We start from the raw sequence: 16539 nt of genomic DNA, 5'->3' as shown, positions 1-16539 counted from the left end.
TACGTAGTCCCGGCTACAATGTTGTATCTGATTGGTGGAATCGAGACAATCAGCCAATCGCTAAAGAGAGATTGCTTGTCCATTCTGACGTTACTTGGGGCTTGTTTTGTTTGCATTGATCACATGATCTGTGTATCGCCAGCAGATGGCAGTATGCGAATTATCATTTACCTTGATACTATGCCTCAAAGCCATTGTAGTGGATTCATACTGGGCCCCATTTTTACAGTTGTATATCGCACTTTAAAGCTATACAGACTTACAACATGGGGTCCTTTTTCTTTGTGCTGTTTAGGCAATTGGTAAGTTAATATTAAAAAAATAACGGTCCTAAAATATACTCCCATCTCCATTATAATTACCCACCAAAGAATTAATCTGTGCTTCATTTATTCATTTGTATTTAAGGTCTATTTTGAAGCCATTGAAAGTGGCTGTATGGACAGAGTTGTTTATTTTAGTATGCCCAGCCGTTTTATTTATTTATTTATTTTTACAAGAAACTGGTCCTACATTTGTAGTAATTGGTATTATATTGTTTGCATCTGTTTCCTCTTATACATTTAGTTTTGTTTGCCCTGGTCTTCAGGGATTAAGATGAACACAACTAGAAGTGTGCACAGCCTGCGCTTTGTGTTGTATTTTTCTAATCTAAATCCTGCATTAACAAGGTAATTAAGAACACCCATCAGAACCTCCTCCTTACCTTCCGCACTTGTGTGCAGACTGTGCACGTGTATTTGCACATGTTTGAGTATGTTTGTGTTTGTGTGTCTTCCAGTAAAACGAGGGAGGCAGAACTTTCCTTTCTGTTGCTCCATGTCTCCACTGCCCCACAGTCACAGAAATCACTGGTTGTAGCAGGACAGATTGTTCATGAATTTTGAATTAATCCTTTTGGCTTTAATGAATTAGAAATAGTCTTTGCCACAAGACGTGTAAGCGAGTGCCAGCGTGGATAGCTTGGAGGGATTGCCATGCAAAGCGGCACACAGGGTACAGCCATGTAAGGGCAGGGTAGATAAACATATGCTGTGTTTGATCAGACCCAAAACAGATTTTAGCATTAAGGATGCAGCGTCCATTATGTCTCACTGAATCATAGCCATTAGGGTGAAGTACGTCGTACAGTATGTTCCTTACAGGAAACACACGTAGACAGGGTAAGTAGAATGTATAAGTCTGAGGAATAATAATAATCAATGCACACCAAAGGAGGAGACTTACTGTCTGATTACTGAGATATAATGCATCAGCCAAAGTGCACCTCCTTTGTCAGAGGAATACACAAGTCTTCAATTGTTCAACAATTACTTATTTATCTTAATACGTCTGCCATAGGCCTTTGTGTCAGGAAATGTTCAGAGTCAGTGAGGGTGTACGCTTCAGTTCATCTGTTCCTGAACAACAACATAAGTGAACATGAACAGCAGTTATTTAAAAGCAAGAGTCTCTTTAAACTCTGATATAGCCTATTCCATTCTGCCATTGACCTCCTTTTTTGTTCAAAAACTATTAAAATGACCTAAAGGAGCCACACATTCCTACGTTATCATGAACACTGTAATGTAAGACACTGTAGCTTAACTCAATAACAGATATACTGTCCTGTTGCAGTAAATACCCAGGACACCAAATATGGACCTAAAACAGTCCCCAACATTTACAATATTTACTTGACTCATGTTCATAGGTTCTTTTTTACCCGATTAAAGGTGTATATTTGTGACTTGTCACCCTTATATTTAGTGTCTTCTCAAGGGGTTTGCTTGCAAAGACAAACATATTTAGAATTTGCCTGCCTTATCTTTTATTTACAGGTCATGTCGCACTTACTCACTCGTGGATGGATTAACCGGCTTGAAAGCCCCAGGGCGAATAGGAGCTGCTGGGCCATCACTGACCTCCCCTGTCTTACCCCTCTTTGGGCCTAGGTTAATTGACTAATCATTTTAGTAACATGATAGAAATGTGAAATCCTGCTTTTCTTTTTGCAGAAGAGGGAATGCCTTGCAAAGCAACTTTGTATCTGCTTTCAAATCTGAATAAGCTCTGCATGGAGTAGCACTTTTGGACCTTTGAGATCCTTTATTATTTGTTTTTCAGTTTAATTCAATTCAAGGCTGGCAAGAAACTGCGTTCCCACCAAATTCCACAGAGCTCAAACCACTTCACTTTTCTTTCTCTCTCAATTTCTCTCACTCTCCCTATTTATCTCTGTTACTTCCCAGAAAAGCTCCAAACATGCTCCAATTTGTTTCATCATCAACGTTTTGAGCAATTATTTATTTCAAGGTTACTCTAGCGTGATTGTGGCATGATTTCATAGGAGGAATATGGGCCAGTTTCACAAAGTTTATGACCTGGCTGAGACTTATCGCCAACTTGCTGAAACAAACAACAAGCCAACGTCCGATGAAACCACGGCCGCTGCTATGTTCTGTTGGTCTTGGGTGTTTTGCAGCTTTGTGTGGATTACATGGCTCTGGTTTTTGTCTCTGTTTGAGAGTGTAACTTTGGGTTAATGACACTTTTGCTCACAGCAAAGTGGACACAGAATAATGAGAAGTTGCCAGAGTCAGTCTTGCTACAGCTTGTGCTTCCTTTAATGGGTTCAAACTAAACCAAAAGCTTGTTATATTAAATAAACTATAGTTCAAATGTGTTTTTTGCATTGAATCAAGTGCTGCTTTCATTAATGCTATTCAGTTTTGAGCAAATTAAATTTATGGCTATGGTGACATTTATTATAAGCAAAATCATTTGCAATCCTTTCACATCATCAAAGTCAATATTTCACAAAAAAACGGATAAGAAATGGTCAAACTTTGTTGTCCTTGATTCCTCTTTTGGCAACACAGATGAGAAGTTAGTCTTATGTATCAAATTCCCATCGAAGCCGTTCACATCCTCTCCGCTGACATTCGCAACCCTAAGGGCTCAGTTGCCAAGCTGGTCATAGTGTGTTTCTAATCACTTCCAGACGCTCTTTCTCCCAGACGCAGATGAAAAACAGAAGGGGACCTCTCGACTTCCCGGAGAAATGACGATAATAAACCACCTTGTTCCTTACAGTGGAGATGTAAATGGTTTTATTGATATAAGCAGCAGTAAAATGAAAACAAAAATACATGAATTCCATTTTCCAAAGATTATTAATTTTGCTCCGATGAATAGTGGTAAAATGAAAATTGTACAGATATCACCCTTTTTTCTGTACACAATTGTGCAAAACACACTTATAAAGAAGTAATTATGCATACAGCACACAAACACACATGCTATCACCATAGGCTATCACACAGTCAAACACACAGGTTTACATATTCACATAACAATTAGTATACGGTGGTGCAGTTTTTTGTAGCTAAATATGGTTTCAACATAAAAAGAAATAATTTCAGGTAATAAACATACTAACTTTCTTTGCTAGAATCAGACCAGAAGATAGATACCGCACTCATATGTCTGTTTGTTAAATATGAAGCTTGCCTACTGCCCGCAGCCGGATAGCTTAGCTTAGCTTAGCTTAGCGTAAAGACTGGAAACAGGGAAACGGCTAAAAAGAAATCGAAAACATAACACAGTGTTGTTTATTGATCTTAAGAGGTGCTTGCAGGCGTGTTTCGTTAACTTTAGACAGAGCAAACCAAGCTATTAACCTAATTTACGGTCTTTACGCTAAAATACGCTAAGCTAAGCTAATTAAAGAATAGCTCAACCAAGCTATTGCACAGACATTGGAGGGTGGTCTTCTCATCTCACTCTTAGAAAGTTAATATAACCCTTTATTAAAAAAACGTCAACCTATTCCTTTTTGATTTGGAGAGGTTACCACAACAATGTTAAACTAATTTCATTACACAGGTAATATCGTCTGAGTAAAGTACTGCAACATAACACTTTATAAAAGTGGAGACATATATATATTCCATTGGTTACAAGCATAAAATACACAATTGATGATGATGATATCTGCTAAAGTTCACAGTGATAGGAAAAAAGCTTATTCCTGTCCATTTTTGGTGATAATAATGCATTACCTCATATTTATCATTTTCTTGACTTGACTTGCTATGAAAATACAGTTGAATGTACCTTATCCACTTTAAAACGTACAACCCTGTACTTGATTTTGTGCCAGTGTACTTTATGCTGACATTGGACGTGATTCTGTGGTGACTTTTGGATAACCAAACCAAAAGTGTGGTGGTCTGTGGATCATGATTACATTAAAACGTTTCTTTTTCATCTGAAGGGATGAATCTTTTTGTTCATGAGACATTTTCCTTCTTTGCCAGACAAAAAAAATAACATTTGAATGAGCAACTCGAAGCAATATCTGCTAATAATACCACAAAGTAGCTTAATGAATGATGAGTGTGAGTGTGAGAGTGTGCAACCGTTTGCATGATAAATGGAAAAATTAAATGTTGTTATAGCTTTCCTGTTTTCCACCGTTACTGAGTAGTGAACTCCTGGGGACCACACATACTCATCTCCCATCATTCCCAGTGACAGCGAGCAGTCTGCTTGTTCCTTCCTGTAGCCTTGTGCATCCTTCCCAGTAGTGCTGCCCTTTACAAGAATAGCATGCTCTGCTTGTGAGTAATTTATAGTCACCGTTAAGCAGCATCCTGTTAAAGAGTTCTCCTCCTCTTCATCTAGCTCTCCCCCTTGTTCTCTCACGCTACAGCGTCACTGTCCGTGGGTGTGGGAATACAAGGAGTCTGTTTAAGGAAGTTTAGCCTACTGAGAGACTCGGGACACTTAAGAGCATTGTGTGCAAAGATCCATTGTTTGTTCCTTTAATCTCCAGTTCCTAATCCATCCCTGCCAGGCTCATTTGTTGCTTTAGTGGTTCTCAGGATGTATATTTATTGTCTGAAAAAGTAAATGTATATACTGTATATATATCAGGATGTGTATTTTAAAAGCTGCTGGATATATGGAAGGGCTTAAAAAGAATCCTCAGGTGAGAGATCAATCGCTGTATTTCCTGATGCTGCGATCAGTGTGGATGTTGTTGGGCTCTGGGCTTTTACACTGGATACTGGTGCCATTCATGGGTCCTGTGCTGCTTAGTTGGTTGTCAGAGTAACACCAGCAGCACAAGCAAGACTGGAAGAACATGGGAAGAGAAAGACAACTTTTAAAGGAACAGTTCAACATATTGATAAGATACCCCTCCCATATTTTAAGCCAAATTGAAGGAACAAGTAGATGGTTTAGCGAAAAACTTAAAATCAGGGAATAGCTAAAGTAGCACTGCCCATGCATCTACCACCAAATCTATACTGACACATTATTCTATGATGTAGAACATGTTTAATCTGTACAAAAGCCTTTATGCCAAGATATTTTTCGAATTATTGGCTAGCAATGTCCCCCAGTTTTTGTGTTAAGCTAACGTAGCTTTATGTAGCTTTAGGGTTCATATTAGTTATTTTCTACATTGTTTTAAGTATAGAGTTTTTTGCTACATGTGCAGCTTAACAAGGGTTTGCTCCCTCCCACAAATCCTTGAAAACGTGCAAACTTGAGGCATGGTTTATCTCCAGCTCTGGTACGTTTGACAGAAATGTGCGTGTGTGTTTGTCCTCAGCCCCACAAAATGAATACATAAATCAAGATGCTGCTTTTACATGTTGCTTATGGAATGTCTTCTCCATCATAGCCTCTGTGTCATGTACAAAAGGCCTGAGTTCACTGTTTGCTTTACTCACCAGGAAAAATATGAAGTGCATGTGTGTGTGTGTGTGTGTGTGTGTGTGTGTGTGTGTGTGTGTGTGTGTGTGTGTGTGTGTGTGTGTGTGTGTGTGTGTGTGTGTGTGTGTGTGTGTGTGAGAGAGACATAGATACAAAGTTATCGTTTAGGTGTGTTACATTCATTAATATCCATCTGTTGTAAAACAGTACCATACCTTGAAGCAGTTTTTAAACTTCTTGCTGACAAAATAGAGGATAATAGGGTTTATGCAGGAGTTGATTGTTGCAAGGTTGATACCAAAGTAGTCCAGGACCAACAGGAAACTGAAAAAAATACAAATATAAGACATTATTATGATTTTATAGAGCAACACAGAAGCCATTCAAGCTTTTTTCAGCATGGCATTTTATATTAAACACTTCTGGCAGAATCAGCTTTGTTCCTGTTTTTTTATTTAATAAAAATAAAATGTTTATTTTAATTTGTGTCCAAACAATGCTATGTCTTGTACATTTGAATACTTAGTTTCCTATAGACCTTCGGGTAACTTCTGTTTAACTAACCTGAGCAGCTCACAGCGCGTATTCTTATCCTGTTGGTAAACCACCTTCTTAATGATCCTGCTGAGGTGCAGTGGGAACCAGCAGAGGGCAAAGATAAGGACGAGGCAGAAGACAGCTTTGGCCACCTCCCTTCTCTGCAGAGAGAAACAACAGATTTGATCCCACCATTAGAGAATAGATGACGAACTTTGTGGTAAGGAGGGTTAGAGGTTACAACTGTATAATAAACACTGCTGACTGAGCCACTGTGGATCATTTTACAACATAAAAAAGCGCATTTAACATCACATTACAAATGCTTTTACTTTATTTAACACATGATACACATTTATTGGAGTTGTGAGCATGTTGTTATCATTTAGAGGTAGGTCTGACCTGTTTGAGGTGCTCACTGAGGGCTATCCGAAGGCTGCCGTTCCTGCGGTTGAGCATCTCGCTGGTCATCAGAGTGTAAAACACAGCGGTGCAGATCAGTGGCACACAGAAGTAGAAGCCAAACAACCACCAGTCTTTTGCTTCCTGATAGAACTAGGGGGAAACAAGCACACATGAAACCGTAGTTTATGTCAAACTGAAATTAATTTATAAATTACTTTTGTATGCCATCCAAATGGATCTAATACGTCCTAGGACCTCACAAAACTATCTGTAGTTGCCAATATCCCTATAATGGTTCCTTTTGCAACTTAATGTATCAGTAGAGGGATGCTTTCTTTTAAACATTTGGCAGTACAGTTGATGTGAGAATTGAATATCCAAATGAGACATCATGTGTGATATTGTGCTGTACAATAGAAGTACCGTGGATGAAATAGGAACAGATGCTTTGGTCATTCAACCTGAACTAGACCTAAACCGCCAAAAATCCCCACTTTGCACTCCAGGGCCATTACAGCCCATGTGAGTGCTACACATGTGCATGTAGATTTAATAAGTCTGAAAACAAACCACTTCTAGCCCTTTCGGCTCTTTGTTCTCATAAAAAATAGGCTTAAATGTATGATGATACAAAAAAAACACAATTTCACAACCCTACAAAATTGACTGAACCCTATTACACAATCTCCACGAAAAGTAAAAAGAAAATAGTTTAATTTGCAGTTCTGCATCAAACTTTGGCCTTGGTGAAAAGATCCTTTATGCGGAACATTTGCTATTTCATTGCTATTAAATAATGCTGTTAAATAATGGCCGGTTTGTTCCGACCTCAGCATGGTTTCGCTGATATCTGAGAGAGATTACTCCAATTTCGTACATATGGAAAAGATATGCGCATGTGGCTCAGCTTGAGGCCCCAGATTTCAGGTTTCAGTAATTGCACTTGGCCTGCAACCAATTATGCTTCAAGGATGTGAAAACGGCCACAATCACATGGAGAGAGTGAGTAGACGAGGTCATTTCTTAACGTGTTTCAAAATCTTTTCAGTATCAAACACTTGCTTAAAGTTTAAGTTTGGCAAAGTACTCGTCAAGTATAAGCAGGTTGGTATACCAATTGTCTTGTGTTTTTAAATTATTTATTAACCAAGCAGGAAGTTCTTCATGTTCTATATGTGCCCCTATATCACATCTGCCTGCCATCAACAACACTTTTAGACTTTAAACAACACATGCTTTTAAGACAGTGGAAAGATAAAGCTGAACTTTCACTTTAAGTATTCCTAATGCCATAGGTTTTTATCTCAATAATCCAGCATATTTTGTCTCTTAACTGCAAAATTCAACGCCACTAGTACTGCACCTCGACACAATATACTCTACAGCACATCCTGGCATTAATATAAGCAAAACATTAGGAGACAAAAACACAACACACTGATTTTCTTATCCAAAGAGGATAAGCAAAGGGGTCATAGCGTACCATCATGAAGTCAGTCTTTGGTTCAAGCATGCAGGTGCGTTTGGTTTGGTTCCTGTAGGTGAATTCGACCATGTTGAAACCGATAGCCTCCGGTATTGCAAGGAAGAGAGACAGCAGCCAAATAGTCGAGATCTCTATGACTGTGAGCAGAGGGATGCCCACTCCCTGAACTCTGCTCCAGGAGGCCACCGCCCTGTACCTGTGGAGGGCAGACGCAAAGGGTGGATACAACAATATGTTAGGAAGATTATGTTACTGGAGCAGGGATTATTATGATATAGCACTACTTGGATACAAAATGGAAACCAAAAATGAAAAGATATAAGAAATCAGATATCTATTAAATGTCCCACAGTGGAAAAATGTAGGGGACAATGCAGATAAAGACAAAATAAAAGAGTGAACTAACCTATGGAATAAAAAGGCAAGCACAAGTTAATTAAAGTCAAATATATCCAAGTAGTGAAGTTGCGTCCAGTAATAATAAATAATAGAAAGTAAATATTGCACATTTAACACATTAACCATGTTATTACACTTAATTAATGAAGACACGGCTGTAGTTGTTCAGTTGCATTCAGTCACTGTTCCGTCATTAAATAGAAATCAGTAATTCATCATTGTCTTTGTCTCCCACGACTGAAGAAAGCTAACAATACCTTTCTTTATGCATGGCAGCACACCAAGCAAAACAAACTGCTCAGTCAGCAAATAATATCAAAATGTAAAGAATTAATGAGAGATGATCAATTGTTTATTTTAAATATCTAATATTTATATTTTTGTGAAGCCTCCAAACAGACTGGCCCATGTTGGCAGAGAGGTCTGTGTGTTGGCTCTTGTTTCCCGTGCACTGAATACTTGTTTGCTTGTTTGTTTCATTAATGGAAACCACTTGTCGAAATGTTTTAGTAAAATCATGCATCAAGATTTTATGCAAAAACAATATATTTTTCATGACACATTTGAATTTCTCTGTTGAACAACATGGCGGCATTCATATTTCACTAAGTAGTAACTTATCCACCTTTTTCTCTTCCTACAACATTGAAAAGATACAAAATAGTCTTTCATTATACAAAAGCACATGCGCAAATACTGAGAAATGCTAAATGTTTCCTTGAAACAAATGGAGAGCATCTGCTCTTGAACACAAGCTCTGCAGTGTTCTTCTCAGAATAAATATCATTAAAGATGTGGTTGAACCTTGGTGTGCCTCTTATCTCTAAAGGTGCGTCTAAAGTGGGATCACACTGAGCCTCAGCACTTCATGATCATCCTTTATTCATCAGGGAATTTCTATTAAATTACTATTAAAAAAAGGAGTGTCTGTTCACTTCCAATCAAGATCATATTTTCCTCATTAGCATGATATAAGGTACAGTATATAGTTCAGTGCTTAAAACATACCGTACACGTAATGTTGCATATACAATTCCATTAAAGAAATAAAGAGCATCTTATAAGTTCCTTACACAAGTTTTGAACGCTGAGGCAACACATCAAGCAGAGAGATAAGTAGCTTCTTAGTGGGAATACTCAATATGTATTTTCCAGAAAGCTATCATCATCCCAGCTAACAAACTATTTACGTCATTAAACCAGACTCAAATAGAAATGTCTACATACTCGATAAAACAAAATGAACATAAGAAGAAAACATTTATGACAAAATAATCTAGATACATTTTTTTAGCTAAGAAAAAGACTATGTATAATTTGGCATTTGTGTTTAGTTATCTTTCCAATGATTTGACTGTACATAGAAGTTTTATTTAATTCTATCTGCTTTCAATGATAATATCTTGAACATTGCGTTTCTATTGGGCCTTCAGCTGGCCTTACAAGACAGTGTAACTTCAGAGCAAAAGTTCCCCCTTTTTTTTATGTTCCCATGGATAATTAAAACACCAAAGATACACCTTTTATGTGAAAGACAAACAGATATAATGTCCAATACGTTTTGGAGAATTAATTGATCCTCTATATCCTACTTTAGCATTCATGTTTGATCAAAGACCAAATCATAAAACACATGTGCAAAACTTAATATGCAAAGTATATTCTGGGGTCACTTTTTGGTATACAAAGAGCTGGATTGTTGCCTTCATTTGTTTCAGGACTAACAACACGGACCCTCACATGTCATAAATCTAAACTCATGAAGCAGTGTGGAGTGTGGAAGCACTGACCTGTCCACGCTGAGGGCGCACAGGTTGAGAACGGTGATGCCCACAGAGGCTTTCTGCAGGAAGGGCACCAGCTTACACAGACACAGGCCTAAATCACTGTCTTGAAAAGGGAACCGAGATGCCAGGAGCTGGTGGAGGGAACACAAACAATTACACATGATGAATACTAAAATCACATTTGTAAAGACCTTTATTGTTCAACACTGTTTTGTTCATCTATTGTATAAGTACAAAGTCATCTGAGTCTTTTTGGAACTAATTATTGACCTTTCTTTTGTTTTTGGATTCGTACTTTCTCATCAATATCGTTTTAAGGCAATTATTCTGCACATTGGCGCACACGTCATCTTAACGTCAGAGGGAGTCTGACACGGACCATATGGAGCTCATCAGCTGATAACACTTTGCGTAACTTCTTCAAAACATTCTCATGCAAACACCTCATCTCTCAAATCGCTCAACCAAACTTGAATAATAATTCATGATGTTGTCACCAGTATCTCAGAGCCACTTCCACAACCTCTTATATATTACTTCCTTTGGGAAAGTAAGTCAAGGCCACGTGAGTTTTGACCTTTGTTTCCATCAATTTCGTCTTGGCACTTTTCCTTCAATGCAAAGCCAAAGGATGAACTCCATGGTGCTTCCTGGCCTCTATTGTTTACTTGTGCTGTTTTAGTTTCCCAGGAGCACAGAAGAACAGCAGAGAGGAAAGGAGCTCCACCAATGTTTTCAGTGTTTATTAAGTGGATGATTATTTTTGGAAACACTGTCACAGCCCTTAAGGAAGTGAAAAAGGGGATACAGTATGGTTTCAACATTGTAGACGTGGCTCTTTCTTTGTTTGTTCATAAACAGTTCCCCCCATAAGGTTTAGTTTCCTTTCTGCACATGTGTTGCTGTTTGGTTAATTCTTACCAGGTGGCTTTCTCGTTTTTCATTCACAAAATGGCCCACAATGCATTTGAAGAATCAAGCTGAGTGATGACTCCATTATTCTTTATTATTATACAAAGCATGACACTATTTATTGTTATAAATCAACCCAGGACAGGAGCTCAAGCTTAATTTATCATTATTAAAGGCCTCATATTTTTCAAAACCACAACCCACAGTCCAAAAGAAAACAAAAGTGAGTCACCCAAAATCAAAACACGAAATTGAAACCGGCTGCTGTTTCTCTCACTAACTACTAGATGAACTTGTATTAATGTTTTCTAATACAAAAAAGGAAATTAAATAATCTAACTTCCAATGAAGACCAGCTGAGAATAATAAAACTTAGAATTGTATTTACACTGTCACATAAGTCAACTTTTTTAACTTTAACTTGGATACAAGGTTAAAGATGGGGCTGTGTTTAAAACTCAAGTCATTACAGTATCACTTCAGTAACACTGGGACTTTAGATAAAGGTCAGTGACTAATGTCCCAGGTCAATACAAGGCCACTGGCATGTGTGACTACAGCCTGATTCCTGTGTTTATTTAAGACAGCCATATCCCTGCTCCTCTCATCACTAATATACCCACACGAGGGAGATAACGGCGTCCAACTGATTACACTTTCCCGTCTATTGGCCCACTCCCTTAAACCCCTTTCCTCTTCCCCCCACTTTCCCGTTTGTAATATTACACTTTATCTCTGCGTATCGCTTCCATTGTTACTGCGTTTCGTCATATCAACACAGAGACCTGTCACTCAGCAGCTTGGTTTTGAAAACAAGGTCAAGACTTTAATTAAACATGCACCAACAGAGTGAAACTGTACCTTGTATGATGTCATGGGTATAACGATGATTATGTAGATTAGATCCCCCAGTGCCAGACTGGCAATGAGAGCGTTCGGCCCGTTCCTCATGCACTTGTGCTGGTATATAATCCTCAGAAGGGTGGCGTTGCCCACCAGGCCCACCACAAACACTATAATGGAAATGATGGTGTTTATGTACTTAAAATAGTCATTAATGGAGGTACGCTGGAGGCACATCGGAGGCCGCATCGACCTCTTTACGACTGTTTCATTTCCAGATCCCACAGCTTGAACATCAGGCACCGGGACCCCCAGGTGGAGGCCGGGCCCTGTACTGGGGGTGACGGTGCTGTAGAGACCCGGAGACTGACGAGTGGAGTGGACGAGGGAGTCATCCTCTGCCTGAGCTCTGTTTGTCTGGCACATTCCTCTGGCTGCCATACAGGCCATTAGCACCAACATACGCACAGCTGGGGTGCCCATTATGGAGCACATTCAGCGCTTTGATTCCACTGATTGAAAGACTGTCCCAATATATCCCTGCAGTGAGAGAAGAAAAACAAAAAACAAGGGAAAATGTGGGTTATTTTTCATGTGACGCTCTTTCCATCAACTTTAACGTTTTCGCATGTTGCCTCCACTTAAAACCCAGCCAAAGTTGAAAAATATATGTCAGTTACAGGAATGTTAAACAGCATTAATGTCCTTTCAAAAGCTGTGACAAAGTTGAACAACTCCTTCAAGACTTCAAAAAGGTTTTGCCAAGGGGGTACAGATGGGAGATGCCAGGACTAGTTATAGTCAGGCGGTTCAGAGTGAGGCATCCGCAGAGCGTATTGGGCATCTTGTTTGCTCTGAGTCGTCCCTGAGAAAGGGAGCTGTCGGTTATGGCTTTGTGTCAACAATACACAGTGCAGCCACACAGTGCAGGTTGTCGTGCTGTTTTCCCAGTGAGCCCCTTGCGTGGGTTTGTAACTGAGAGATTTCCTCAGTTTTGCATTCTCCTTCTGTTTCTAATTTAGAAGGGTTTCAACATGTGGTTACAAAACAAAGAGCTTTTATTTGAACATGGAAGAAGTGCTGCAGGGCTGATTTCCAGTCAATGTTGCTTCAATCCGAGCATAAAGAATCATCTAAATCTACAAAGTAAAATACATACTGAGGTTATAGCCTGAATTCCTTTGTGGATTCTTTGGTTCTTTTTTTTTTTTTTTAAAGTTTACTAATATGTCTTTCTTCACCTTTTTCCCTCCAAAAAGGAAAAGAACACCAAACTTTCTGGACAAAATCAGAGTAATTAATTCCACAAAGCTCCAGGTAAAGAGCACATAAAGTTTCAAGCTGTCAGATTGATGGTGAAGCCCTTTTCATCATGCCACAGCACAAGCAACTATTATAGCCCAGAGTTCTTCCTGTTCAAAGTCCCAGCTGTCACCAAGTACACAAAGAACTATTTAGCAGCCAGCCCTTCAAGTAGCATCACAGTTTAGCATCAGCATGACACTACTGGGATCTGTGACAGCACACAAACTGATCTATCCATAAATAATAAATACATTTGGTTTTCACCTACCGCTTCTAAAATGTCTGCCTGGCCCCCTTGGAAACCGTCAGGCAAACTTTCGGCTGAAGCCCCCAGACATCTGTATCACATCACATGAGTAATTAACGCACTATCAAAGCCGCACCGTATCCCACTTGGTTTGAGCAATGCAACCGTCTGCTCTGAGGTGCCTTCGCATTATGGCTCAGAGTTTCCTGTGGAGAGTTTGCAGTATGTGTGTGTGTGTGTGTGTGTGTGTGTGTGTGTGTGTGTGTGTGTGTGTGTGTGTGTGTGTGTGTGTGTGTGTGTGTGTGTATGTGTGTGTGTGTGTGTGTGTGTGTGTGTGTGTGTGTGTGTGTGTGAGAGAGAGAGAGGTTGTATCTCTGCATGTGTGTGTGTCAGAGCACCAGTGAGACACTTTGACTGGGTGGGATAGTAAATCTCCACCTCCCTTTGGTAACAGACTGGGCCCCCTTTGGAAACCCCCCCCCCAGCACCACCACCTTTCTCCTTTCACTAAGAGGCACAGCCTGCTGACAGTCATTTCCAAGGTACACACACACACACAAACACACACACACACACACACACACACACACACACACACACACACACACACGCACACGCACGCACACACACACACACACACACACACACACACACACACACACACACACACACACACACACACACACACACACACACACACACACACACACACACACACACACACACAGGGGAAGGGGCATCTGGGAGCTGAACACCCTCCAATCTGCCCCTTTTCTTACGTCCCTCCTCCCTTCTCCTTCAATCCCTCCCTGACTCACATTGTATTGTATACATTACATGCAACTGTTTCCTAACACGAGAGGCAGCAGAGATTAGATTTGAGAGAGGAAGGCACGGGGAAGTGAGTGTCCATGTTGTGATCGCTCATTTGACACGGGGAGTGGGGGGCTAACCATCAGCCTTCCTTACTTTTATAGACTAACTGCTGCGTGGGTGGCCAGACCACATCACGTTTCCTTGTAAAACTTAGATGCAGTAAAACTTTACATTAGCTGTAAAATGTGGATAAACACTGTGGGGTAAATTATACGTTAGGGGGGAAAAGCAGTTAGATCTAAATGGACTTTCACTTTAATTAACAAACAAATAGATTACCAAATAGGAAAAAAAATGAAAAAACAATATATTGGTTTTCCTCTCATGCAAAATACAAAACAAACAACACAGAGACAGTGCTTTGTGAGATAACCGAATGGCTGAAAGAGAAAAGACAGTTCAATGTCAGGAGAGAAGAGTGCTCTACATCAGTGGCTATTATGGATTTCAAAATGGACTATTTATCATGATGTACACTGAGAGCAGGAAGAGTGCTATCAAACTCTGTCTTTCCCTCCGCCTAACAGCTGACACAGCAACTGCTTAAAAAGGAATACAACTCAATTAAAAATATAATATGCTATCCCTCCTGCCTGGCAGAAATCAGTACATATTTGTTAAAATGTTCAATTCTCCACTGAATATGTTGGACAAACATAGAATCTTAAATGTGGTCCATTAACAATAAGTAGGTTATCGTTTTGACATCACAAATTGGCAAATCTAACTGGGTATATTTAGCAGCCTTAACAAAATATTCAGTTACATTTATATGAAATGCTTACATGATTTGTACATACTTATGTACAGAAATATGATGATATTAATCTACATATATGTTTTGTTGATTATGATATTATATTTTTTAAAGTAATACAGCATTAGTAGGAGTAGGTTGCAAAAATCCAAAATGTATCTTCAACTTAACTCTATATGATGACAGAAAGAGACATCTTGATAGAGGTGCACACTCACAAACACACACGTATACAAACACTCCGCGATCGACTGTTTCCCAGAGTCCTTCAGTGTCCAAGGGCGTTGACTCAACATCATTTGAGATAGCTCCATGTGCTTCTCATTATTTACGTCTTCATCCGCTGAGATATTTGTTGATTTCAAAATGTTACTGCTTGCGTGAAGCAACATGTTGAAACTTTGGTTCACTATTATTTTTTAACAACCACCGAAACCAAATGAAAGATATGTAGATATGTAGATATGTAAAGATATGTTAGATCTTTGTTATCTGCTGCCTGATTCACGGGAAAACGTTGTTTGACCTTGCATTAAAAAACCACATGACGTTTCAAAAAGAATTTCTATAACAGTTTACTTATCTGCTATAGTAGATATGATTTGGTAATGTTTACACATAAAAGCAACTTGGTTAAAGTTCAGGCAATGATCGTGGCATCTGAACAAACATAAATCTTGTCGTCCCTACTTGGAAATAACCATATTTCTTTTCATCCTTGTTGATATTAACCTTTTTAATCAACTGCACTTGCTATTGTAATACAGATGTTGAAGTTATAATATAGGTGAAACCATACAACCATAACTGCATGAACTCGTAGGAATAATTTATGTTGTTTTATTTCAAGTTGAATACAAATCATTTTAGGAAATATTTAGCAAAATAGCAATATGTTCTAGATTTTTGCTATCATTTATTGAATACATATAAATTAAAAACAATAAAATATTCCCCACTAGGCATTGCAGCGCTATCATTAAAGTTTCTAATTTTTTTAAGACTTTGAATGAAACTTGTATGCTTCCTGCCCCGACGTATAGGATCAGTGTTTATGGTTCATTTGCAGGTACTTTTCCTGCAGTCAATGTGACTTAATTGGGTAATGCCAATATTTACAGCTATTTAAAATTAAAGAGATCGTGTTTTCTTTAATTGTAGTCATGCATTTATCATGGCTTCTGAATTAGTTATGGTCAGCAGTGGCGAATATTTAATTTATAGGAACGTGATTTGCTGACGGCATCTGATTTATTACCCCCCTTTTTTTTCCAAA

General features: G+C 38.9%; 1 protein-coding gene across 1 annotated transcript; it reads right to left on the bottom strand.

Moving 5' to 3' along the window:
- Window positions 1-3075: 3075 nt before the first annotated feature.
- Window positions 3076-13935, bottom strand: ednraa (endothelin receptor type Aa). The gene is made up of 8 exons (XM_079680453.1): window positions 13652-13935; window positions 12097-12618; window positions 10327-10454; window positions 8135-8333; window positions 6649-6801; window positions 6274-6407; window positions 5925-6033; window positions 3076-5121 (listed from the first exon to the last, which is right to left on the bottom strand). The coding sequence occupies exons 2-8, from the start codon at window positions 12571-12573 to the stop codon at window positions 4984-4986; spliced, it is 1338 nt and encodes a 445-aa protein (XP_079536579.1). The 5' UTR covers window positions 12574-12618; window positions 13652-13935; the 3' UTR covers window positions 3076-4983.
- Between the last annotated feature and the right edge of the window lie 2604 nt (window positions 13936-16539).

Source organism: Notothenia rossii (assembly GCF_949606895.1).
Source record: "Notothenia rossii genome assembly, chromosome: 1".
In the NCBI taxonomy this organism is placed as follows: domain Eukaryota; kingdom Metazoa; phylum Chordata; class Actinopteri; order Perciformes; family Nototheniidae; genus Notothenia; species Notothenia rossii.
Note: the sequence above shows the minus strand (reverse complement) of the source record. Positions and strands in the feature narration are given on the sequence as shown.